Source organism: Podarcis cretensis (genome assembly GCF_951804945.1).
Source record: "Podarcis cretensis genome assembly, chromosome: 8".
Taxonomy (NCBI): Eukaryota; Metazoa; Chordata; class Lepidosauria; order Squamata; family Lacertidae; genus Podarcis; species Podarcis cretensis.
This window is the reverse complement of record NC_137177.1, coordinates 70,556,137-70,583,196: the sequence shown is the minus strand read 5'-3', so window position 1 is coordinate 70,583,196 and position 27,060 is coordinate 70,556,137. Positions and strand designations below refer to the sequence as shown.

Sequence of the window (27,060 nt, the reverse complement as noted above, 5' to 3'; positions counted from 1 at the left end):
TGCACCACAAAATTCAGAGAGAGAGAAACCAGAGGCACAAAATCTGGGGAATAACTGTGTTCTGGTTGTGCATATTAGTCTAGAACAAGGGAGGTAAAAGTTGTTGTTTTTTAACCTTCAGATAACAATGCCATCCCCTGGTCTACCCACTTTTGCCTCTGGCCCCACAGACCACTGGCATTTGGGATTGACAAAAGGTATCCCTGCTCCTGTTTCTTCAGAGATGGTCTCTTGCTACTCTCTCTTTGCTTGCTTCCTCCCTCTAGAAGCAAAGTGCATGGCTTGACTAGTCCTTACATGGCAGGGCATGTTTTTGCTGTCAAAAACATTCCTCCCATCTCCCCGCAAAATGCAACCTGAACACCAAAACAACACGCACCACCAAAAAGTCCCTTAAAAACACCAGCTCACATCAAAAGCTCCCAAGGAATGTTCATCACCTGCCTAAACATGCCCTTCCAGGTAATATCCCAGGATTTAGAATGTGGTACCTAAGAGAGAAAAGGCAGGTAAAACCTCAAGTTTTGCTTTGCTTACATCTCCATAGTCACTTGGTGGAACCCCATAAGCCTACAAGGAGAGCCCTGCTGGATCGGAACAAAGGCTGGTTTAGTCCAGCATCCTCACAGTAACTAACCAGATTCCTCTGGGCAGCATGCAAGTAGGACTCTCCCTATGCCAGAAAAGCAAGGTTTCCTTCTCTGTGCAATAGTCCTTGCTGAGATGGCAAGGTGCTTTGTCGAAAGTTTTGTGAAAGTCCAGGTAAATACACTATGTCGACCAGATCACCACTATCTATGTTCTCGTTGGCTCTCTCAAAGAATTGTGCATTTGTCCTTGCTGAGATGGGTACCAATTCTGTAAATTAATTTTTTAAAAACCAACTCAATTTGAAACCCTGTTATTTTGACTTTTCACTTCAGATGTGAAATAGTCTAGAGTCAGCACTGCCTCTGGGGGTTATTGCCTTCACTTCACCTGGTTGTGAATTACAACCAAGACATACACACCCTAACAATGACTTGGGGGTGGGGGTGGGAATCTTACATTCCTTTCATCCTTAGACATGGAATCCTAACAATTATCTTCCTCTTTTTTATATATACCGTAAATGCTATTCTGTCACCACCATGGTGGGTTCCAACTAGCCACAGGTAACAGGAACGCAAGGAGAGAGAAGAAGGGGGGGGGGAGAGATACCCCACAAGCCAGGAAATCATTAATTTGAACCAGGCTAGCCAACATAAATATCATATTTTCTTTGCGCAAAATTATGTTGTACATGTTTTGCCTCTCACGGTGGCCCACAAATTGCTGCTGCAGATTGAACATGATAAGAGAAGCATTTAGGAAACTGGGTTTTTATGATGTTTTAAGGTATCGTTTAAGAAGTTTGATGCAATTAAATCTTTTTTTTTAAAAAAATGGAATGTTGGGTATTTTATCATTGCAGCATCTCGTACATTAAACAATTGTTAGCTGCCCAGAATTTGCAAATAAGGAAGAAGGGATATACAGCTTGGACACCAACAACAGACAACAGAGCACTGCCATAAAATGTTGCAGTGTGAAGTGCTTCTGTCCAGGTTCCAACCAACCCGCCAGCCCGTTGCTTTTACACTCAAATGTGTTAGGAAGCCAGGATGTAGCCCAACATAAACGTATGAGAATAAAGAGAATTATACATTATACATAACCACCCTGAGATCTACAGGTAAAGGACAACATAATCAATCAATCAATCAATCAATCAATCAATGCCTTATGCTGTAATCTGCATACTTCTAGACCTGGGGTATGAAAGTGTTTTGTTTTTTTAATGCAAGGGCTGCATTCTTTTCAAGAGACGCATCCCAGTGTCAGACGGGGCAGAAGACAAAGTGGGTGATTCTCCCACCCCTCCTAATTTAATCCCCACAATAACCCTGCGAGGTAGGTTGGTTTGAGAGGCAGTGTCTGGCCCATGGTTACCCAGTGAGCTTCATGGCCAGGTGGGATTTTGAACCCTGGTTTCTCCCAGCGCCAGTCTGCTACTCTAACCAGTGCATGGCTTTATTATACCAATTTGCCAAAAAAGGCTCCTTCTGTATATTTCCCGCATCCCTACTGATGTCAACTAAAGTCTCAAACTCTGGTCCTGCCTGTGAAACTGCCTTAATGTCTCCGCTGACCCATTTATGTGAAAAAGGACCCTTCCTTGGCTTCCAACCTCTCCCCAGTTTCCCTGCCAGCTTCACTGTCCACTTGTGAGGAGTCCAATAATCCCTCCGGGGTTCCCCTTTGGGGAAGGGTTGGGGATTATGGGGGGGGGATTTCCCCCTCCCCTGGCCAGGTGTTAAACACATGGATGACTCCTGTCAAAGGATCCCTTTCATGGCCGACATTCCCAGGCACGTCCCCAGCATGTCTGGGAAACGAAAAAGTTCTGGGACAGCGGAGGTGCTTTACGCTAAGCCGCTCAGTACAAATTATCTCGTTATGCCATGTTATGACACGGAGAAGAAACCTTTTCTTGAGCAGCAGCAGCAGCTCAGAGCCTGGAGGGGGCTGGGATGGGAGGCTGCCACAACCCCACACAGACAAGCCTCCTCTGATAACCCCGTCAAGTCCCAACAGCTCCTGCAAGGCCTCCAGAGATTCTTCGAAAACAACAATCCCCTTTCAGTGGCACATGCAAAGCGTTGCCGCGTTCGGAGGGAATCTGGATGGGCCACTGGCTGTTGAAGGTGCTTTGGGGTTGATTTATGTGGCTGGTTATTCCTATTGTTTTGCTCGGTGGAGCATGGAAAGGGAACCTCAGGTCCCTTGTGCATAGAGAGGGAGCGCATTGACAGGCATTGATGGGTGCAAGTAGCCCTCCCAAGTAGAGACTTAACAAGCAGCTAGGAAGGGTCATGCCCGCTGTGCATGTTGGGTAGGGGGGCAGGGATGGCCCACCCAAGAGGCAAGGTGAGGTGACCACCTCAGGTGGCGGGATCCGTAGGGGCAGGAGATCCAGCCTCCAAGGAATGCATCGGCCGCTGCTACTGCTTCTGGAAACAACAGCTGCAACGCGTTCCTTGGGAGACCAGATCTGTGATTTCCTTGGCAGGACACCCCTCATGTTGTCTCTACAATGGACACTTGGTGACTAGGAGGCACTGTCGGTCTCCTCCCACTCATAGGGAGGAAATGGCGGGGGCTGTCCTCAGGACTCTGCACTCACCTGGTGTGATTAAAAGTGCTACCCTCCACTGCAACAGCCTTTGGTTCCCACTTCAACCACCGGGTATGGTTGATTTGATTCCACTCCCCTTGATCCAGATGTAGATTTTTACTCTATCATCTATATCTATCTATCTATCTATCTATCTATCTATCTATCTATCTATCTATCTATCTATCTATCTATTTCTCTCTTTCTCCCCCACCCCATTGTTCCCAATGCAGATCTTAATTTTTCATCCTTTCCCCTGATGCAGATCTTTATTCCACCACAACCCTTGTTCCTGGTGTAGCTCTTCATTCACCCCATTCTTCCCTGGCTGGGGGGCATTTTGTGGTTCGCCTCAGGTGCCAAAATGTATAGGGCCAGCCCTGTGGGGAAGGAATAACCAGCAAAACCCTGTGACAGCCCCCACCTCCCTCACACACTGAAAGAACAATCACCTTATCTCAGCATGTTCGGTAAATACAAGGGATGTAGAGCCCATCAGAAACTGCCCCTCAAACAGGGGTGCCAACTTGAATAAAATATTGTGGGGGCCAGGTAAGCCTCACCCCACAAAATCGATCACATGAAACAGCAGATGCACATGATTTGAATGACAATACCCATCAACTTGGGGGGCAGCCCCCTCAAGTATTTTATTGGGGGGCAGAAGGGACCTTGGCCCCTAGGAGTTCACTCCTATGTCCTCAAATGACTCCACCTTGAACTCCATACAGAATGCTTTTTCTTTGGCACAAAAGGAGTGGGGGGGGAGAATTATTAGTTTTCATGAAAGCAATTATTCAAAATTTACTGCTCTTGTGCAACTTTTGGACTGATGGGCTTGGAATGTGACAAAAATTAATCAGGCAACAAAGCAAGCGAACTGTATAAATTAGGAGGAGTGTCAGTATAAGTTGGGCTTTTCCTCACACTTTTTTTTCCAAAATCTGGAGTCTGTCTGTGACAGTGGCTTGAACTTTGTGAAGCCCAGAAGATTAACTACCATACCCCTTAAGCATTGCATTTCAAAACTGGAGTCTTTCCACTAGGAAAATGGCATTTGCACTTCCGCTGTGTACTCTGTTGGGTGGGTGTGTTGAGGGTTTAGAAACTATGGACTAGAAGCTTGAAGTTGACAAAGCATGCAGATGCACAATGGGATGAGGAGGAAAGGGAAGGGAGTGGAAGAGGAAAGTATTCTGCATCATGGGGATCTCCCTTCAGCTGAGTCAGACCATTGCTCCATCCAGCTCAGTATTGCCAACACGGACTTGCAGTGGCTTTTCTGGGTTTCAGGCAGGGGTCTTTCCCAGCCCTACCTGAAGATGCCAGGGACTGAACCTGGGGGCTTCTACATGCAAAGCATGTGCTCTACAACTGACCCATGCCTCTTTCCAGATCAAGGCAGAGGGGAGATTTGGTACTACACCAATATCCCACCAGATGTCCAAACATTAACAAGGAGGGTTGCCAATTTTGTTTTATGCCCCAGAGGCTCTAATAGCAATGTGGCAGGGGGTAAATGATGGGCTGTGCAATCACTTGCTAAATTTTCAGTGTCAGGTTGCCATTGTCTTTACCTGTTCAAAGCTCTTTTTCTTTTTTTGGAGCTGGGTATTCTAGATTTTTCAACAGTGAGGTCTTGTTATTCTCGGCTTCCACCTCAAGCCAACTTGTCCCAGCAGATCCATGCAAGGAGCAAACTCAGTGTGAATTTTTGGGATCTCTGAGCAAAGGTGCTTGCTCTGGCATGTTGGAGAAACCCCTCCCATTCTCAGTCCTTGCCATGAAAGAGAGAGAGGCCAACCAAATAATCAGGATACCACTGGTGGGTGCAGAGGGGTGTGCCTAATAGAGGCTGGTCCACAATGGGTGGCAAAGTGGGCCTGTGGTCTTTGCTAGGGATGTTTGCATTCAAACAAGAAGCTACCGAATTTGCTCTTCTTGGACCACGACATGAACCGAAATGCAGCTGTCATTCAGAATTTGCATTTTGCAAGGCTGTTCTCCTGCCAATGTTTGCAACAGCAACAAAAAAATGCATATATGGGGGGGGGAATGTGCATTAAAAATGAACATGTTAGAGAAAAATGACATACACAAATGCATTGTATATGGGAAAATTGCTAGCAGAAGTGTGTACCTGAGTCAAAAGCATTAATTACAGTAGGTCTGCTGGGAGCAGGATTTAACTGGATACAACCATGTGCATTTGCACTTTGTCTTATGTCATCTGGTGGTACCTGCTCAGATAGCTTTCTCTGTAGACAGAGAGACAGGTAGATAATTAGCATGAGCTGTGCCTGGTGGTGATGTATCTATTGACTGAACTCGACATAGGTCAGCTTCTCACTCCTGATCATACACCTGCATGTGGCTATTGAAAACAAAAAGGAGTTCAGCAGGTAGAATTACATATAATTTATTATTTCAAATTTTAATTAGTTATACTTAGTTATACCGCGTTGTTTATACAAAAGTTCAAAGAAGCTTACATTTAAAACTAACTAACTACCCATCAAACTATGGAAATGGTTTAAGCTGACTTGGGCAGCATACACATTATGCAACACAAAAATGAAGTTTTTCTCAATCTTGAGTCATTCAAGCTCATCTTCAACATGCTGCTGAGTCTAGATCCTGCTGCCCACAAGGGTTGGTGCAGTTACTTGATATACATCTGAAAACCCTCCCCTTGATTAGGTTAGCCATGCCTTTTCCTCTTTGCACCTGCCTGAGGTGAATGAAGGAGGAAGTGGCGATTGTGATCTTGGTATATGCCCACACCTGCACAGTATCATCGGACAGGTGTGGATGCATCTTCCCTCTATTGCCGGCCCTGCCTACACCTGTATTCTAATGGACATGCTGTGGAGTAATGCAAGACCAATCTGCAATGAGCTTTTATTTTCAGTATGAAACCAATTCCTCAAGAAACATTTGCCCATCCAAGGCAAAAGAAAAAACGAAGAAAGAAGACGTACTAAATCTAGATTGTGCATGGACAATGTCAATGAAACAAGTACTCAGTCCCTATTGATTCCAGAATAAAATGGCATGCGTATGCAGCCTTTGAGTACTTGTCAATCAATTTCTCCCTGTTAAGCATAACCTATTAGCTGATTGGGATCAAGTGGAACTATAATTGGATGGGTGGATCAAAAGAGCAGTAGATTGAACTGCTTTGTATCAGTAATCTGCAATACTTTTTCTTCTATTTCATTATCACTTTGGGGTTTTTTCCCCGGATCCTAATTTGTTCCATTATAACTTAACTTAACTTAACTTAACTTAACTTAACTTAACTTAACTTAACTTAACTTAACTAACAACTTAACAACTTAACAACTTAACAACTTAACAACTTAACAACTTAACTTAACTTAACTTTAGTATTAGATTTACATTCCCAGCTTTCTTCTAAGGTGCTCAAGGTAGCATATAGTGTTCCCCCTTCTTCCCCATCTTGATCCTCACAACAGCCCTGGGAGGTAGGTTGTGACCAGTCCAAGGTTGCTCAACAAGTGGAGGATTTGAATCCAGGTCTCCCAGATCCTAGCTTAGCCCCCTCTAACCACTACACCATACTGGTATTAATTTAGTTGTTTGTTTATCTGTATTTTGTATTCATTTCATCGATCATTTCCTCTTTTGTTCTTTTTAAAACAGTTTTTTAAAATAAAAAATAGTTTTATTTTGGAATCCAGCAGCAAAGCTGGATTCTGGAGCCATTCCAAAAGACCCCCCCCCCTTTCAGACCCCTCCCCAATTCAGCATTTCTGAAGGGGGGAAATGGTGGCCCCCACTAGTAGTTGTCATTTCCCCTCTAAAAGAACCATGCAACATCCAGGGCATTCTGGGAGGCACTAAATGATGGCCACTAGATACAGGACTCAGCTACATTTGTAAAGATAAAGCGATTTACAGTGGTACCTTGGGTTACAAACACCTCAGGTTACAAACACTTTGGGTTACAGTGCTTCCCTCACGCCTCTGATAGGAGAACAAATGGGCATGAGCTGCAGTTCCACATCTGACTCGATAATTCATTTCTCTCTGCATTAATTTCAGAACATATCTGAAAACTGTACTAAGAGGTACACATTCAGCCAAATTTTCCATTTGTTCTGAAATGAATTTTGTAAAGGGCTATAACTCAGTGGTAGATAACTCATCTGCTTTGCATGCAAGAGGTCTCAGGTTCATTCACTGCCGTCCCAGGTAGGGCTAGAAAAAACCCTCTACCAGAAGTCCTGGAGCGTTGCTGTTGGCCCATGTAGACAGTACTGAGTTAGACAGACCCATGGTCTAGCTTGGAAGCTTCCTATACAGTCGTACCTTGGAAGTTGAACAGAATCCATTCCAGACGTCTGTTCGACCTCTGAAATGTTCGACTTCCAAAGCGCGGCTCCTGCAGCCAATCAGAATCCGTGGAAGCCCCATCAGACGTTCAGCTTCCCAAAGAACATTTGAAAACTGGAACACTCACTTCTGGTTTTTGATCGTTCAGGAGCTGGAACGTTCGACTCCCAAGATGTTTGGGAGCTGAGGTACGACTGTATTTCTTTGAATGCCTATCCCTACTTATGAATGCACACACCTGATTTAGGCATGCTACATAAAGGTAAAGGTAAAGGTAAAGGTACCCCTGCCCGTACGGGCCAGTCTTGACAGACTCTGGGGTTGTGCGCCCATCTCACTTAAGAGGCCAGGGGCCAGCGCTGTCCGGAGACACTTCCGGGTCACGTGGCCAGCGTGACAAAGCTGCATCTGGCGAGCCAGCGCAGCACACGGAAACGCCGTTTACCTTCCCGCTGGTAAGCGGTCCCTATTTATCTACTTGCACCCGGAGGTGCTTTCGAACTGCTAGGTTGGCAGGCGCTGGGACTGAGCAGCGGGAGCGCACCCCGCCGCAGGGATTCGAACCGCCGACCTTTCGATTGGCAAGCCCTAGGCGCTGAGGCTTTTACCCACAGCGCCACCTGCGTCCCATATATATATATGCATGCTACATAGAATCATACAATTGTAGAGTTGGAAGGGATGCTGAGGATCATCTAGTCCAACCCCCTGCAAGGCAGGAATATGCAGCTGTCCCATACGGGGATCAAACCATCACACTCTAACCAACTGAGCTATCCAATGCCTGTCGAAAACCCACAAGCAGGACCCTGGCACAAGAGTGCTCTTCCCTCCTGTGGTTTTAAGCAAGTGGTATTCAGAAGCATTATGGCCTCTGACCATGGAGGAAGGCTACTGTTGATAGCATTATTCTCTAGTAACCATTGATAGCATTATTCTTTATGAATTTGCCCAGTCCTCTTTTAAAGTGGTCCAAGAAGGTGGCCATTGCTGCTTCCTGAAGGAGTAAGTTTCATAATACTTTCTTTTTACCTGTTCTGAATCTTCCAGCCTTCAGCTTCATTGGATGTCCACAAGTTTTAATGTTGGCTAAACTTTTTATGAACACTTTCTAATGCTACAATATCCCCTTTGGAGGTGAGGTGATCAGTATTCCAAAAGTGGTTGCACCATAGGTTTGTAGAATGACATCACAATGGATTTTGCCACTTGGCAAATGCAAAGGTCAGTGCTGGTTGGGAGGGGAACAGGTTTTCCAAATCCACCTTCAAGGCGGATGGGTTGTCCCCTCTTGCTGGCCATCCATGGAGAACAAATGAGAAGTGCTAGCACACCCCCATTCACATTTGTACCTTGTTCCTCTTTCCAGTATTCCCCGTTGCTCAAGAAGCTCTACTGTCAGATTGCGAAGACGTGCCCCATCCAGATCAAAGTGTCAACGCCGCCTCCTCCGGGGACTGTCATCCGAGCCATGCCAGTCTACAAGAAGGCGGAGCATGTGACAGAAGTGGTGAAGCGGTGTCCAAACCATGAGCTCGGGCGCGACTTCAATGACGGTGAGATCAGGTTCTTCAGGAAGTGTGTGCCGTTGGTTCTCAAGAAGTTCTGGAATGCATTGGGTTGTCTCCAGCTATGATTTACTCAGAACAGACCCACTGAAATCAGTGGACCTTAGTTATCCATAGGACAATAAAACTCTAGAGTTGAAAGGGACCCAACAGGCCATCTGGTCAATCTTCATGTCTATTAATTTCAATGTGGCCTCTGCCCCCTTATAATGGGCTGTCCATTGCAATTGGTTCAGTGAGAGCAACACTAGGTGGCACCAGAGCCAATGAGAGGCAAAATTCATCCCTTACTGATAGCAAGACAGCAAGCACATCAGGGCACACTGAGGTTGGTAAGATGGATTGCTTCCCCCCAGCAGCCAGTCAGAAGGACAATGTTGTTGGCTTACATTACGATGCCTCTTGGCCTCACAGGAATTTATGCTGTTGATGTTGACATTCCGCTGAGTGGCATTTCTGGCTTCTTCATCCAAAAAGGCAACTAAAGGAGCAAATACTTGCAGTTAAGCCTGCTTTTTGTCTTCACAGGTCTCTCGGCTCCTGCAAGCCACTTAATCCGCGTGGAAGGCAACAACTTATCTCAGTATGTGGATGACCCTGTAACTGGGAGGCAGAGCGTGATGGTTCCTTATGAACCTCCCCAGGTAATCTGACTTGCTAATGGGGGGGGGGCAACGTTCGAAGCAATAGGCATAATTTCTCTCTCTCTCTCTCTTTTGTGGGTGGTGGGTGGAGGTTGCTAGACCTCTTGAGGCTCAGAGCCAGAGGGAGGAGCTTGGGAATTCACAATGTTGATTGGATAACAGGGTGGAGCTTTCAGGAAAAGCATGCTTCTCATGTAGAGGCAGCTGCTGGCAGACTGAAGTTTTAAATTCACTATTCTCACCACTATATGGTAACAGCCAGAGGTTTCACATACACACAAGCCCTGCACTCATCTCTCCATCCAGGCACACAAGAGGCAGTATATCACAGTCACCTAGAATAAAATATTGAAGGGGCCCAGGGAAGCTCCATTCTGCATAATCGATCACATGATGTGGTGCAGTGCACTATTTGAATGGCAATGCCCATCAACTTGGGGGGGGGGGCTCAAATATTTTATTGAGGGGACCGAAGACCCCTTGGCCCCTAGGAGTTGGCTCCTACGATCACAGTCAAGAAGGAGGGCATAACAGGGCCATTGAGAGCTATTGTGTGAGGATAGGGGAAAGGGCATTGCCTGAGAAGAATCTCAAGGGCCATATAGAAAGACCCTTGAGGGCCACATCCAGCTCTTGGGCCTGAGGTTCCCCATTCCTGCTGCACAGAGTGCAGCCTCCCACTGTGTGGGAAAGGAAGAGGACACCGGTGCAAATCAGGTTTCTCCACTTCTAAGGGCCAAGCATGTTAAATAGGCCTTAAAAGGCAGCAGGAAGGAAGTAGTATTTAAGCCGGCCAGTTTTTATTCTGAAGGAAAAGCAGCTACGCATGAGCATTGCCCAGTCTTAATCCACCACAGAGGTTGTAGCTCAGTGGCAGAGCATTTATTTTGCATGCAGATGGAACCAGGTTCAATCCCCAGCATCGCCAGGTAGGACTGGGAATGTCTCCCTTCCTAAAAGATAAGCTAGTTGGACCGATGGTCTGACTAGATACAATGCAGCTTCTTTAACAGCTCCTCATCTGGAACAATGAGGACTAGAATCTTACTTTCACTTTAAGGGCTGGAAATGTCCCCTGCCTGAAACTCTCAAGACTGCTGCCAGCCAGTGGCGACAGTACTGAGCTAGATGGATCAGTATCCTGTCTTAGTATCATGAAGGGCTGCAGCTAAGTTGCAGAGCATCTGTTGTGCATGCAGAAAGTCTCAGGTATCTCCAGGTAGGGCTGGGAAAGTCCCTGTGTCTGAAATCCTGGAAAACCACTGGCAGTCAGCATAGGCAATCCTGATCTAGCTGGACCACTGGTTTCACTCGGTGCAAAGCAGCCTCCTAACTTTCGCCTTACCTTCCTTCTGCATTTATTGAACTAGGGATCTGGGGGGCATGTACCGCCAATGGTTGTAAACCCCAGGAAGAAAAACCAAATGTTGGCTGCATCTGCATTCAGGATGGGAACACCTACCAGGTGTGCTCTGCATCCTCGCCTCTCAAGAAGCACACCTGTAGCTCCTCGCTCTTTAAAGGATATGCCCACCTTTTACTGCTCTAAACTCACATATACTGCAGCATCTCAAAGGAGGAGAAATGCAGGAGAGTTTTAGGGGGGAGCCCAGAAGGAAAAATGAAGTCTGCTAATAGGAAGGCTTGGATCTCCCCCTACTGTTGGGCAGAATTATTGCAACTCTGATTCTGCACAACAGTATGTAATATGCTTCAATTTTGGGCATCATTACTGCAACTTTGATTCCACGCTCAGCTTGCAATGCTTCATGCCTTTCTATGCCAAAGAGCTCAAAGTGGCATGTGTAGTTTTCCCCATCTTATACTTACAACAACCCTGCGAGGTACGTCAGGCTGAGAAATAGTGACTAGCCCAGGGAAATCCAGCAAGCTTCATGACTGAGACTTGAACCTGGGTCTCCAGAGTCCTTGTCTGCCACTCTAACCACTACATCACACTAAGCCTCTGCTTTCCACTTCTGGAAAAGGTCTGAGACCTCAAAAGGTCACCTGCATTGGGGTGGGCAGAAGATTTACTAGTGGAGTTCTGAATGATCTTCCATAGATCAGCAAGGATTCTGACTCCTGTTTGTTTAACGATAGACGCAGCAACAACAAAGGTTTCCCCCTTATAAATTTCATCCTCTAAACTGTTTTTGTTTTTTGGGTGGAGGAAGGAGGCTTGCTTATGGGGTCACTTTAAACCTATTATTATTATTATTATTATTATTATTATTATTATTATTATTAATTACCCTGCCTTTTTCCCTGGCAGGACTCAAGGCAGCTTACAGATAAAAATGAGAACTGCTAAAAACGTAGACGAAAATCAACATTTAAAATGTTCTTAAACCATGCCAGCATATTGGACCTCCACACAAATAATTTTGGGAGACTTGGAACTTAAAGAATAAGAATTGGCTGTTTGGTTTGTGAAATTGTGGACTGAATTTGGGATCCTGCCCTTGCACAGACCTTCTTTTAGATTAGTACTGTCTACAATGATTGGCAGTGCCTCTCCAAGGTTTCATACTGCCTTACCTGGAACTGTCAGAGATTGGACCTGGGACCATCTGCATGCATAGCAGATGCTGTACTGCTGAGCCATGCCTTTTCCTCAAACCCATTCCCATCCAGCCGATCCCTTCTACTCTTCACCTTTCCCCCGTCCTCTTCCAGCAAATGGGCCAGATCCCCACCCACCTCCAGCTATAATAATAATGTTATGCACATCCCAAACATGGCTCACCACACCTTCTTCCCCCTCTTTCTCCCTCGTCAGGTGGGTACTGAATTCACCACTATCCTCTACAACTTCATGTGCAACAGCAGCTGTGTGGGTGGAATGAACAGGAGACCCATCCTCATCATCATCACCTTGGAGACCAGAGAGTGAGTCAGTCATGTGAACACCAGCTCTGCTAGAGGACATGCAACTCCCCAATGGACAGTCAGATGAGTGGGGTTGATTTGGGTTGGGTTGGGAAGGTAGATGAAGATTGGAGCCGTGCCTCTATAGGGGGTATTCCCTTGAAGACAGTTTGGAAATGCATGCGAAGTGCAGCCAACAGGTTGCTTACTGAAACATACTTTTAGACTGGCCTTATGTCAAGTGCACTGGGTTCTGATCTGTTTCCATGCCAAACCCAAGGTGATGGTTCTTACTTCTGATGTGCTAATCCATGGGTAGGAAGCCAGTGAATCCCTGACCATTGGCCATGCTGGGTGTGTGTTGGCAGAATTTGAATTAGGGGCAAGAGGGAAAGGGTTGGATCCCATCCCCCACTACCCACACCAAGTCATCCCTCCCTCTAATTGCTATTAACTGAAGAAATAACAGCAGGAGATGGATTCACCAACTCCTGTGTTATGTCCAGTTTGGCCCTAACACACCCAGAGTCAGGCTTTGGACCGTCCTCATTTATTATCATTCATCTGCTTCCCACTGCTACCACCACACAGCAGCGCAGGAAAGTATGCAAAGTTATCCCCTTCCCATTTGACAACTAGTACAGTGGTTTAGTGTATCAGCTTAGCACGTAGGAGACCTCAATATCTCCTGATCTGAACCCACCCAGACCCTTAGATCTCTTCTGAGGTCCTTCACTGGGTTCCTTCTTTGAGGGAGGCTTGGTGGAGGATGGCGAGGTAGAGGGCCTTTTCAGTTGTGGCTCCCAGACTGCAGAACACTCTCCCCAGTGAGCCCCACCTGACACCTTCGTTGACATATGTTGATGCCAAGTAAAAGTGTATCTTTGCCCACTTCCAGCTTTTGATAAACTAGGAAGATTATGGTTTTTGCTCCTAAAGCTTTCCGTGGCCGTTATTTTAGGGAGGGATTGTTTTGCATATTTTGGTGATTTGCACTTTTTTTAAAAAAATGAATGCGTTAACATTACAATACACTGTATTTATGTTTTTATGTTACTGCTAATCACAGCAACAAGTCTAATAATAATTATAAACAAGGTCACTGGGTTGCATCCAACTATGTTCTGCTCAGAGCAGACCCCCTGAAATTAATGGACTCAAGGTAATCATGTCCATAGGTTTCAGTGGGTCTTCTCTGGGTAGGACTAACATTAGATACAGCCCACTGTTGGTATAGAGGTTTACATCTGCTGAATTGACATTGTTTTTCCTTCTCAGCGGACAGGTCTTGGGGAGGAGGTCATTCGAAGGCCGAATCTGCGCTTGTCCAGGCAGAGACCGGAAAGCGGATGAGGACCATTACCGAGAGCAGCAGGCCCTGAATGAAAGCGTGGCAAAAAACGGCAACCCAAATAAGCGGAGTAAGTCTTTGGGTTGTGGATCATGGGCAGCATTCAAGAAAGGACATCTGCCCCCAATCTGCTGCTTGTTACTGAAGTCAATACTGAGCGAGCTGGGCCTATGGACTGGTCTGGGATAAGGCAGCTTCCTATATACCAAAACTTAAAATGACCCAAATGACTGAAGCTAATTGGCCATAGGATCCTAGGTACAAACAGGGCTTTCAGGACCATGGACAGGTCACTGGAAGCTGCCTATTTATTGCTACATGAGATAAAAGAAAGTACAGTGGTACCTCGAGTTAAATACGCTTCAGCTTACAGACTCTGCTAACCCAGAAATATTGCCTTGGGTTAAGAACTTTGCTTCAGGATGAGAACAGAAATCGTGCAGCAGTGGCGCAGCGGCAGCGGGAGACCCCATTAGCTAAAGTGGTGCTTCAGGTTAAGAACAGTTTCAGGTTAAGAACAGACCTCCAGAACGAATTAAGTTCTTAACCCGAGGTACCACTGTACTTCTTCATGCTGCAAGTGGTTAAACGGTGGAACTCACAACCACAGGAGCCAGCAATGGCCACCAGCTTGGATAGCTTTAAAAGCAGGTTAGACAAATTTATGGAGAAGTCTTGTCTATAGCCATGATGGACCGTTGAAGCAGCAGTGCATTACGCCACCTTGAGCTGCAGGTTCTCCACCATTCTCCCAAAGATGCCTTTGCGCTGTCGCAACCTTGGCTCAAATTAAGCCCTGTCTAATAGCAGTCATTGTTTCCTTCTCTCCCCTCACCCAGCTTTCAAGCAAAGTCCTCAAGGTATTCCAGCACTGGGAGCTGGAGTGAAGAAAAGGAGGCATGGGGAAGAAGAGACATATTACGTACCTGTGAGTAGCACCTGAGACTGGTTTGGCTTTGTGTGCATGTGCAATGCTGTACAAGTGTCAAGCCACTATAGCACGCTTTAAGATAAACTAGACCATGGCTTTCCAACATGGCATGCACAGTCACCACTGCCTCCTATGATGCCTGCAAAAGGCCTCAATGAATGTCCCCCCCCCCCAAAAAAAAAGATCCATAGCACATTTGAACTGTGATCATAGAACTATAGAACTGTTGAGTTGCAAGGGACCCCCAAGAGTCATCTAGTCCAAGAGGTGGTGGGCTCTCCTACACTGGAGGGATGAAATCAGAGGCTGCGGCTGCAGATCCTGCACTGGACAGGGGGAGGGTTAGATCGGATGAACCGCCCCCCCCCCGGGTCCCTTCCGACTCTTTTGATTCTAACTCACATCTGTTCTCCTTGATTCAGGTACGTGGCAGAGAGAACTTTGAGATCCTAATGAAGATCAAGGAGAGCCTGGAGCTGGTGGAGCTGGTTCCGCAACAGCTGGTCGACTCCTATCGCCAGCAACAGCAGCAGCTCTTGCAACGCCAGTAAGTCCCCAATTGTCTTTCCCCCACTCTTCCCCCAAAACAACTTGCAGCACTATTAGGGTGAACAGGGTGCTGGAGGAGGATGGGGACAAAACAAGATTTAGTTGGGTCTGCCTCTAATTCGCTCTGGCACCACCTGTTGTGTTCTCTGTGTTGCAAGCTGCTTTGTTTATATTTTTTTACAGAAGAGAGGATTCTGTGTTTTCAAAAACCATTCAGCAAATTTCAAATATTTCAAGGATGGTCCATCAGCTATTGCAGGGTAGCAGTTCTCATGAGAGCGCAAGTTTAAATAAGCTGATTAAATAAATAAATGTGAACTGGAGCAAACTTCTCCTACCCTCCCACTCATCCCTGCCGCTGACCACCAAACTCCATTCCCCATGCAGGACTCACCTTCAGCCTCCTTCCTCCTATGGCCCAGTTCTCTCGCCAATCAACAAGCATCATACGGGAGGGATCAATAAGCTGCCGTCCGTCAACCAGCTCGTGGGGCAGCCCCCACAGCACAGCTCCGGTGCTGGGAGCACCCTTGGGCCGATGGGTAAGGCAAGGCACCTAATGCAAAAGGCCAAGAATGTTTTCTTATTGTCTGTGCAGCACCCTTTCTCTGAATCTCCCTGGTTCCCTACAGACACCCTGTCATTTCATTTCCTGTAGTCAATATTTCAGTGTTCCTGTATTTGGGGCTTCTTGCATGCTACCTGAGCCAGCCTCTCAGGGCTGTATAGGGTGGGATATATAGTTTTCTAAATAAAACGGAAAGCCCCGCTCTTCCTTTTGGAACCGAGATGGGGCGATTTGGGAATATGGAAGTGTAAACAGCTGCTTTGTGCTGAGTCAAAGCATTGGATCATCTAGCTTACTGTTGTCCACACTGACTGGCAGCAGCTCTCCTGGGTTTCATACTCAGGGGGTATTCCCAGCTCTACCTGGAGAAGCCGGGGATTGATCTTGGGGTGGGGTTCTTCATGCAAAGCAGACACTCTACCACTGAGCTACAGCCCTTCCCCAAACTTGTGAGAGCTACTTTGTGGTTCCCTTTTCTCTTTTTACAAAACTCCCAAGGTTTTAGCAAACTGAATTCAAGTGTAAAATAATGGCTATCATGTGTGGGTGGGAAGCCCCTCCAACAGCCAAGAAGAGACGATGACATCTGGACTTGGCTGCCCGTTTTTTGACCACCCTAAGTCTCTGTTTTAAAAACAAATAAAATTTAAAATTGCTTTCCTTTCCCACAATGTATTCTTGACTTGTAACTGACCAGCTAAACTGTCTCTGCCTGATGCCTGAGTGAGGAAAATGGGATAGGACATCAAGCTTACACTGAGCTGCAAAATCAACCCCAGTTACCTGGTGGCAACCCCACTAAATTCAGCGGGACTTACTTCTGAGTGAACATAGATAAGTTTGGAGCCATAGATGGCTTTGAATGGGCTAGTGGCCCATCACAAAGCCATTTTTGGCTCTTTGTTGTTTTGGCTGCAAAAATTCTAAGAGGGAAATTTATTAACTTTGGAAGGGAACATGAAAGGAAGGATTGTGAATATCTGTTGATGACTGGGTTTTTTGTGTCTGTTATGTGCTACACACACACACACACACACACACCACACACACCATTTAAAAATACATACTTGTTGCATCAGAGGATGACTAGATGGAACACAGACATGTGCAAAAGGACCCAACAGCAGCAGAACAAAAATTGCCAGGTGAAAGGGCAAATGAATATTGGAATGGATTGAGGCATGTTCAAACATCCCTACCTGGGTGTAAACCCAAGTGAACTCAATGGGATTTACCTCTGAGTACACACATGCACCATTGTATTGTGAGACTGTCCTTCTAAGCCCAGCATGCGCCTGGGGAACAGTGATACTTACACATGGTGCCAATTGATACCTGTGTGCCCACCTTTACCCACTTTAGAGCCAACACAATGTCCCCACTAAATACATATCTTTTGCATGGGGTAGACATTTTTTTTATCATACCCCACCCCAAGGCATCCATTTTGCGCTACGCTGCAGCCATTTTGCGGCATTTTCTCAACATTCCCTATGATCCCATTGGACCCAAAGGGTTGGCAGCCCCTGAGTTGTGTAAGGTTGTACCTGGAATGTATTTTGCAAACTCACCAGGCTGGTTTGCTGCCATTTCTTGAACCCAGGGCCAGGAATGCTGAACAGCCACACCATGCAGTCCAATGGAGAAATGAACGGCGGGCACCCCTCGCAGTCCATGGTCTCAGGGTCGCATTGCACGCCCCCTCCGCCCTACAACCCAGACCCAAACCTTGTCAGGTAGGAAGGAGGTGGCTCAGCAAGGGTCAACTCAGCGACGCCTGGTTTTGTTTTTGTTTAACCACACACTAATCTCTGTAGCAACTGGTTTGCTTAGGCCAGAGCTTTCCAAACTTTTCATGTCGGTGGCACACTTTTTAGATGTGCATCGTTTCGCGAAACAGTAATTCAGTTTTGCTAGCAAACCGGAGGTTAAACTAACCCCTTATGAGAGATATGGGCACTTATCGTGCTACAACACTTCAGCCGACACACTAACATGTTGTGACACACAGTTTGGAAAGCTCTGGCTTAGGCAATGCTCTGTTGGGAGCGGGGTGGGAGAGAAAGGCGAGCGCTCCATTCACAACTTGTCTTCTTTAGCTAAGGGATAACAAGATGTTTAAAGTGGCATCATAGAGTTTTAAATATTTGGTATAGATGTGGCCTAGATGTTGCTGCCCTCCAGCTCCGGCCAGCAGGTCCAAAGGTCATGGATGATGGAAGTTGTAGTCCATCAACATTTGAAGGGCGCCATGTTGGCTATCCCTGCCTTAAGCCACATTTCCTACCACCACTGTTTCTATAAACCCATCATATTCTTAAAAATTGATTTCTGTCAGCATTAAATGGGAAACAGGGCAGGGGGAAGGGGACGGGTTATGGAAACCATTTCCCCTCAATATTACAAAATATCTTATCAGTTATTGGAGCCATCCTAGGATATGAGAAGCTTGTCCATTATTTTACCATTCCTAGCTTACCTTACTGATAAGAGTTTAATGTACCTGAGGACATTATTCTATCCCCCCCCCCATATATATATCTATATATTTTTTCTTTTTCTTCTTCTGCAGTTTTTTAACAGGTTTGGGGTGCTCAAACTGCATTGACTATTTCACTTCACAAGGGTTACAGACTCTTTACCACCTGCAGAACTTAACTCTAGAGGTAAATACTGAGAAAATCTGTCACTCTGTTTCTCTTGGGGCTGTCACTCTCAAAACAACGTTTTTGGGGATGGGATTGCGGGGGGGGGGGACTGGGGATCTCAAGCAGCTGAAATGCATGCTTGTCACAGGAGAAATATCTTGACGATAATATTAGTTCAACAATAATGACAATTACCTAGAGCACCCTTCCCCACAACCTTGGGTACTCGGGTATGGTTGAAAAGGCCAAAAACTCAGTGGTAGAACATCTGCTTTGCATGCAGAATAATAATAATAATAATAATAATAATAATAATAATAATAATAATAATGTGACTTTCCCACACAATCTTCGATTGCATTTTTGTTCTAAAAATATGAAGAGCACATAGCAGAATATGGTGAAATAATGTGGTCAGTTCTGTCAAGCACTGAACAGTTAATGCAAAACTTCATGCAACTTTCAGAATAATCCAGATTTACTCTGTAAACCACATGGAGTCTCTTTTAGGGGAAAAGGTGGTATACAAATAATAATAATAATAATAATAATAATAATAATAATATGCCACCCATCTAACTGGGTTGCCTCAGCCACTCTGGGTGGCTCCCAACAAAATATTAAAAACACAATCAAACGTTAACCATTAAAAACTTCTCTAAACAGGGCTGCCTTCAGATGTCTTCTAAAAGTCAAATATTTATTTGTTTGACATCTGATGAGAAGGTCCCTAGTTCAATCTCCAGGTATCTCCAGGGAGGAAATATCCCCCACCTGAAACCCATCAGTGTAGACAATAGGAAGCTTGCAGGATGATGCTGAGCTAGATTCTGAGGGAAAGCACACATTTAAATATGTATCCTGAGAGAAAAACATATTCTGAGAATGAATATGTGTTAGAATCCGTAATCTGAAAGAAAAATATATTCTGAGAGAAAATACGCCTTTGAATATGTGTTCTGAGGAAAAAACTCATTGTGAGAGAGAATACAATGTATTCTGAGAGAAAATTCACAACTGAATATGTATTCTGAGGAAAAAACTCATTGTGAGGAAAAACACACCTTCAAGCACCTTCTGAGAAAAATGAACATTCCAATACATATTCTGAGAGAAAATGAACATTTAAATATTAATTCTGTGAGAAAAACATATTCTGAGAGAAAATACAAAGTATTCTGAGGGAAAACGCACAACTGAATATGTATTCTGAGCAAAAAACACATTCTGAGGAAGAACACACCTTCAAGCACCTTCTGAGAAAAATGCACATTTAAATATGCATTCTGCGAGAAAAAAATATTCTGAGAGAGAATACAATGTATTCTGAGGTAAAACGCACATTTAAACACATGAGGGGGGAAGGCCTATTTCGATATGTGCTCTGAGAGAAAATAGACATTTAGATATGTGTTGTGAGAGAAAATACCTTAAATGTGTATTCTGTGAGGAAAACATATTCTGAGAGGATACATATTTAAACGCATATTCTGAGAAAAGCACACATTTAAACACATGTTCTAAGAGAAAATATGCAATTAATCATGGGTTTTGTGAGGTGTTGTTGTTGTTTTAATGGCAGATGCAAGGGAATTATAGTAAAAACATATGAAAGCGGTATGGATCAGAAATTAGGCAGAGTTCTGTATCCCTACCCACTGTCCCCTGAGCAACCTTTCCCAAACCTTCTGCCCTCCTATCATCCTTGCTGATCAGCCATGCTAGGATGGGAGTTGGAGTCCAGTCACGTCTGGCGGGTTCCAGGCTGGAAAAGGCTGCTCTAAGGGAACCCTACACACATGTCTGCACATTGTATGTCATTTTCCGTTCCGGGTTTCAAGCACTGAACAGAAAACTCGCAGAATAAGGGCTTTTCCTTCCACAAACACCCGGAGCCAGTTGCACAGTCTTAGACTGGAATCAAAAGCTGCTTGCTGCTTAACCCCATAAAGTTTAGTGTTGTGTATTCGCTTGGTTTTTTTTTAAAAAAAAAAGAAAGATCCCATTTTTGCATGAAGACTCTTCATCTTTCCTAAGTTATGCCCACACCTAACTCACAACAGAGTTTTCATAACTTGATGCTCTCCAGACGTTTTGGGTATCCAACTCTTTATGTTGTCGTTGTTTTAAAAAAACCCATGAGGTGCTGATACTCATTTCTTCATAAAAGTTATCTGAGTGCCAGTACAAAATGGCTGGCATCATCAGCAAGAAAAGAGAGGCAATGGTATTCCAACTGCCCGCAAAATAAATCCAAAACACCTGCAGGGCACAAAGTTAGGGAAAGCTGTAATAGAGTGCTTTCTGTTTTAACTAAATTAACACTTGTGCATGAATCCATGGTTGTTTTCATGAGTGGGACTTAAAACTGGCTGTGTTGTAAATCAGTCCTCTGAGAAGAACATGAGACTTGTTTGGGCCTCTGTGTCTCCTCATTTCCTCCCCCAAATTCTCTCCTACATGAATCACACATGGAGGGCCAGAGCACTTTCTATGTTAAACATGTAGTACTTGGGCCTTCCGTGTTTGTTTATTATTTATTTGGCTTGAAATAGTAGCCATGAGGTAGAGAGATCAGGACTGGAAGAGGCAAATCCCTAGAGATGGATATCGATGGCTATGAGCCACAATAGCTATGTGGAGGCAGCAATGCTTCTGAATGCGAATCATTGGAAAACACTGCAGGGAAGAGTGCTCTTGGTGGGCTTTCCAAAGGCATCTGGTTGACCTCTGTGAGAACAGGATGCTGGGAGAGATGGGCTGTTGGCCTGATCCAGCAGGCTCTTCTTATATTAAGGTTACCAGATGTCCGCATTTCCTGGAGACAGTCCCCAGATTTACAAATCAGTCCCCATACAAAGTTGGGACACGGGTGGCGCTGTGGGTTAAACCACAGAGCCTAGGACTTGCCGATCAGAAGGTCGGCGGTTTGAATCCCTGCGACGGGGTGAACTCCCATTGCTCGGTCCCTGCTCCTGCCAACCTAGCAGTTCAAAAGCACGTCAAAGTGCAAGTAGATAAATAGGTACCGCTCCAGCGGGAAGGTAAACGGCGTTTCCATGCGCTGCTCTGGTTCGCCAGAAGTGGCTTAGTCATGCTGGCCACATGACCCGGAAGCTGTATGCCGGCTCCCTCAGCCAATAAAGCGAGATGAGCGCCTTAACCCCAGAGTCGACCATGACTGGATGGTCAGGGGTCCCTTTACCTTTTACCCCATACAAAATCCACTGAAGTTGAAAAGTGTCCTCAGATTCATTGAAAAAAATCTGGCAACCTGATCTTATATTCTTACAGTTCACCCAGTCCTTTTGTCAACCCAATCTCCCAAATACCTTTCTCTGCAGGATCTTGGAGCACTGAAGATCCCGGAGCAGTACCGGATGATTATCTGGAGGGGCCTCCAGGAACTGAAGCAGGGCCACGACTACGGAGCCCAGCAGCTCATCCGCTCCAGCAGCAATGCCTCCACCATCTCCATCGGCACATCCGGCGAGTTGCAGAGGCAACGTGTCATGGAAGCTGTTCACTTCCGCGTCCGCCACACCATCACCATCCCGAACCGCAGTGGGGCCGATGAGTGGGCAGACTTCGGCTTTGACCTCCCGGACTGCAAGTCCCGCAAACAGTCCATCAAAGAGGAATTCACAGAGGGAGAAATCAACTGAGTGTCTCTAGAGAGGCACATGGAAGCCGGCAAATTAAGGGCAAGGAACTGAACAATTGGACCTGAAAGGTATTTGGCACAACAGCCAGGCGGAACGAGCCTTTCGGGTAGCCACCGAAAAGTATTCTTTTTCAGAGCTTGGGGCAGGATGTGACGGTTGCGCTCTGGAGCTTAAATGCAGTCCTTTGTGATGTACCTTTTCACAAAGGGTAGCTAATTTGGCAGTTGCATTTAGCAGCAGGACATGCACTGGGTTAAAAAAAACCCCTGTGTTGTGTTGCACTTGGTTGTGTAGCAAACCTGGGTCAAATGTGTATCACAGCATCAAGTACCTTAAGGATATCATGTATCTCATTTTATCTATTCTCTTCCACCTCGTCAGAAAAGTCTCCGAGTCCCTAACTTCTTTAAGTGAGAACGGGGTTGACCTATCGTATATCATGGGAGGTCTCCATGGCCAACTGGAACCAAACCACTTAAGGACTTCTTTTCTTTAACAGACTGCCAAAAAAAAAAAGTGTTTGTTTTTCTACAGTGCTTTGCAGAACAGAAAAGCGGCTCTTTATGATTTGATTAACCTGAGGGATATCTGTGTTAGCTGGGTGAAGGCTTTGCCTAGCAAGACAACTTTGTACACACACATTGTATATACAGTATACTCGCCATGATGTTGTAAGGTCTATTTTCTATGTAAGCTATTGTGAAGAGTTCACAGATGGACAAGGTTTTCCCCCCTTCTGAGGGGGTGCAAAGATGGCATTGTTCTTCCCCTACCCAAGAAAGGAAAACAATTCCACAACTGTTTCTAGAGTCAAAGGTTTATTGCTTGATCAAATCCAAATCATTATTTGGTCTTTGTAATGGATTCCTAAGCAAAACATCAAAAAAGCTATAGTTTTCATCTTTGGGAGAAATGGGCTCTCTGTCATTACACTTCTCCATACACAAAAACACACACAATGATATATAGTTTGGTGCTAGCTATTTCTTGCTTAGAAGCCCTATAGATGGGTTGTGTTCCCTAGATTTCAGAACAAATTCATGCTTAGGTGATAAGGAGCTGCATTCAGCAATGTGTGTGTTTTATTGGCTCGAGTGCAAAATTTTGCTTTGTAAGAAACTTTCTTTTTCTTTAAATTTTCTTCTTCTTCTTTTATCACAGCACATTTCAATAGACTCCAGAAAGGTAAGAGGTTTTGGAGGGAGCTTCCAGATGCCATTGGACTCCAACTCTCACTAGCTCCAGGCAGAATGGCGAAAGGTTAGGGATAATGGGAGTAGTAGTCCAACAACATCTGGAAGGACAACTGGTTAGTTACCCTTGCTTTAAAGCAACTCATTCCATCAGGTTGGCCATTTTGGGAACAGGATTTATTTTGTTAAATAAATCATCTGGATAGCTCAGTTGGTTAGAGCATGTTGTTGATGACACCAAGATTGCAGATTTGATCCTGATAAGGGACAGCTACATATTCCTGCACTGCAGAGAGCTGGACTAGATGAACTTGGTTCCTCATAAGGCTTGGTTACCAGATTATTGATTCCCTTGATTGCCATCCTCTACCCTCCAGCTTGGGTGCCTAGAATTGGACACAGTACTCTTATAAACCCTCCAGATGTTGTTATCGATTCCAATTCCCATCAGCCCCAACCAACATGGCTAAGTGGCAGGGACGATGCAAGCTGTAGCCTAGCAATACCTGGAAGGCCAGAGGTTCCCCATTCTATCCCAGGTACACATAATCGGTACCTCTGGAAATTTCCTCCTGATTCTGACCAGGATTTTCGACATTGACTTTCCTTGTTTCACATGCTTCTGCTATTGTATGTTTCTGTTTTCTTGTCTTTGCTAAGAACAGTTTGCAATTCACCCATCCTGTTGCAGCATCCAGGTAGAATTTTAGAGCCCCCTTTTGTGACACTGTGTGATTTTGTTTGTTTGTTTAAAAGCCCCTTGCAGGGCAAGGGGAAACACTTTGATTTGGGTTTGGGTTTCTTGATTTTTCAATAGGCTTCTTCTGGACTTCCATCCCTTAAAGAGAGGACTCTTTCAGAGGACTGCCCACTGTAAAACAGGACACATACATCAGCTGCCCCTGCCACTGAACTAGCACAGCCAAAATGCTACAGACCTGTCACTCATTACGCAGCAAAAAAAATCCTTCTCCTTTTCTCTCTCACCCACTTTGCATCACTACTCAGTGACTATCTCTAGGGAGCACCCAGATTTGCACCTTGTTAAAGATCCTGTCTGAAAACTGTGCATGTGTTTTTGTCCTGCAGGGGCTGAGACTTTGGGAACAGCCAAGATGCAATAGTGCTTGTGAAGTAGCAGCAAGTTAAAGCACTTTATGTTCTTTTCCCCACTCTCTCACATCTTCAGTGGTCACAAAAATGCTTTCCCAGAGCAGTATTACTATATATAATTACTCTGTGTGTGTGTGAGTGAGTGAGTGTGCATGTGCATCTGCATGCTTATGTTACTAGCAAATTTCAAAATGTTGGGCACACGTCATGAGCAGCTTGAGCAAAAATCCAGAAGCTCTGGAAGCATCCTGGAGTCAGCAGCAGGGATGGGAGAGTACATTTGTTTAGTATGCATGCAAAGGTGAGCCTTCATTCGCACTTTCTCGAAAAATACGAGGACTGAAGCACAGCACAGTAATGTGTACAAGCATGCATGTAAAGTGTACTTGTACCTAGAGGTATACAAGGTTCACAGTTTGCAGGAGAAAGGCCTATCATATTTTGTTGATTCATAGCCATACTGGAGAGCGGAGACCCACAAGATGCACAGAGAGAGTGCATGTTGTTGACCTACCTGGGCTTCAGCTAGAGTTAGGCCTATATACACCTGCCAAAACCACAGCTTACTCTGGTAGATTCAAAACCGTGAAAAGGGAAAGAAAGGTGTTGGCACTCTAGATAACTGTAGGGAACTCTGGAGTGGCATCTCTCTTTCCCTCCCCTTCTCTTTCTTTTCCTGCCTTCCTCCCTGTCCCATGTTGAGAAAGAACATATGAGGAAGGAAGCCAGCACTTACAGGCTTCCACACAGTCTGAAAACCCAGGCTGTCCACAGTGATGGGCTTGTGCCTGTTAGGACAGGAAAGCAGGTGGCTCTGGAGCCAATAACAGGCAGAACCAACTACAGTGGTACCTCGGGTTACATACGCTTCAGGTTACAGACTCTGCTAACCCAGAAATATTGCCTCAGGTTAAGAACTTTGCTTCAGGTTGAGAACAGAAATTGTGCTCTGGCAGTGCAGCAGCAGCAGGAGGCCCCATTAGCTAAAGTGGTGCTTCAGGCTAAGAACAGTTTCAGGTTAAGAACGGACCTCTGAAACAAATTAAATACTTTACCCGAGGTACCACTGTAACTACTTTTGTCCTCCTCCTCTTTCTCTGTGCCGAGTTCTACAATGGCAGAGCTAGGATTGAGAAGGCAGGTAAGCTTGGAGAAATCAAGGCTGAAGTTGGTGAGACAGTGCCCTAATGGACAGGTGTGTGTGGCCCAGCTCCCTATGCCCATAGACATCTATGATGCCTCATTATTATTATTTTGACTCGATTTTCCCTGCTGTAACAAGTGGTGCTGAACGAGAGTCCCTTCTGGAATAACTGGGGGCAAAGTTAGATATCCGCTGGCTAATGCTCAGAGGTCCACACTCAGTGCACAGACAAGGTATGGGCTCCCATGCGGCATTGTGCATGAGTCCAAACCAGTACCATGACCCCATTGCCCCTTCTATGGGTGGGGATTCCTTCTCTTTCATGCACAGGTCTTTCATGCAGTTGTATTTCCCAGATGAAGCAGGGCAAAGAACAATCCATCTACATTGGTTTGTTCTGGAAATGGCCAGTAAACTTTCTGATGTCTGATACGGCAACCTCTGCATCTCGTCCTCCTGGTGGCTGCCTGACCCCTCTCAGGTGTGCGTGCCCGAGCTTTTTGGGATTCACCTTAACATGGGCTTAAGAAACACAAGTGGAGTTTAAACTTTGTCATGAATTGTGAGGTTTCGTTTCGTTTTTATTGTAATGATATCTTTGAGGGGGAGGAGCGGGGAAATGTGTTATTTTTATAGCTTTCTTGGGGTAACACAATAAATGGATTTCAAACGTCGTTTGACTCAAAAGGGAGAGATGCATCGCTGTTGCACACACATGCATAAACGCGCACCCTTTCTTTCATGCTCCTAGTGTGGGGCAAGTGAATTGTTTTAAGCCAAAGGGTTGCATTCACTGGCCACATGCCAGTGGGGGGGGGTGCCTTTTCACAGAAGGCTAGTTTCTACACACATTTTCTCTCCTCCATCCTGGCAAGCAAGAAGCATTCTCAAGAGTGCAAGGGCAAATTCCAGCCAGGCAAAAACACTTGGGTGCAAACCAGAGGGGGGAGGGAGTGTGGCTGGGTAGGAGTGTGCCCTGGGGAGAGTCCTGAGTGCCAGATAAAGAGGCATGGAGAGTCTCCTTCAGTCTCTAGCCCGAAGGGGAGTGACAAAGCATAGCAACCTTTTAAGCACAGCTTAGGCACACTACTGTGAATCACATCATGCTTCCCTCTTTTTTCACTTTAGAAAAGCTGTCTGGTTTCTGAATTCGATGGCAGCAGCATTAACGCTGAGGGCAAGAATGCTTGATCCTTCCCACTCATTACAGGTAGAAGAACAGATGGTGCAGGAGAAGCGTTGCAGGTGCCTGGTCTTTTC

At 45.4% G+C, this 27,060-nt stretch overlaps 2 protein-coding genes across 3 annotated transcripts in view; both read left to right on the top strand.

The window, feature by feature from the left end:
- Window positions 1–26,474, top strand: part of TP73 (tumor protein p73) — a 71,542-nt gene extending 45,068 nt beyond the window's left edge. Inside the window, exons 3-12 of one of the 2 annotated variants that reach the window (XM_079986989.1) lie at window positions 8,925–9,111; window positions 9,652–9,767; window positions 12,550–12,659; window positions 13,917–14,059; window positions 14,829–14,917; window positions 15,343–15,467; window positions 15,857–16,011; window positions 17,641–17,773; window positions 18,610–18,703; window positions 22,030–26,474. In XM_079986989.1, coding sequence (XP_079843115.1) covers window positions 8,925–9,111; window positions 9,652–9,767; window positions 12,550–12,659; window positions 13,917–14,059; window positions 14,829–14,917; window positions 15,343–15,467; window positions 15,857–16,011; window positions 17,641–17,773; window positions 18,610–18,703; window positions 22,030–22,350 — 1,473 coding nt within the window. In that variant the 3' untranslated portion in view covers window positions 22,351–26,474. The remainder of the gene's footprint in view (window positions 1–8,924; window positions 9,112–9,651; window positions 9,768–12,549; window positions 12,660–13,916; window positions 14,060–14,828; window positions 14,918–15,342; window positions 15,468–15,856; window positions 16,012–17,640; window positions 17,774–18,609; window positions 18,704–22,029) is intronic. The other variant, XM_079986990.1, reaches the window with a different exon arrangement.
- The window catches only part of MRPS16 (mitochondrial ribosomal protein S16), a 317,894-nt gene that overhangs the window by 250,743 nt on the left and 40,091 nt on the right, over window positions 1–27,060 (top strand). The window lies entirely within an intron of this gene.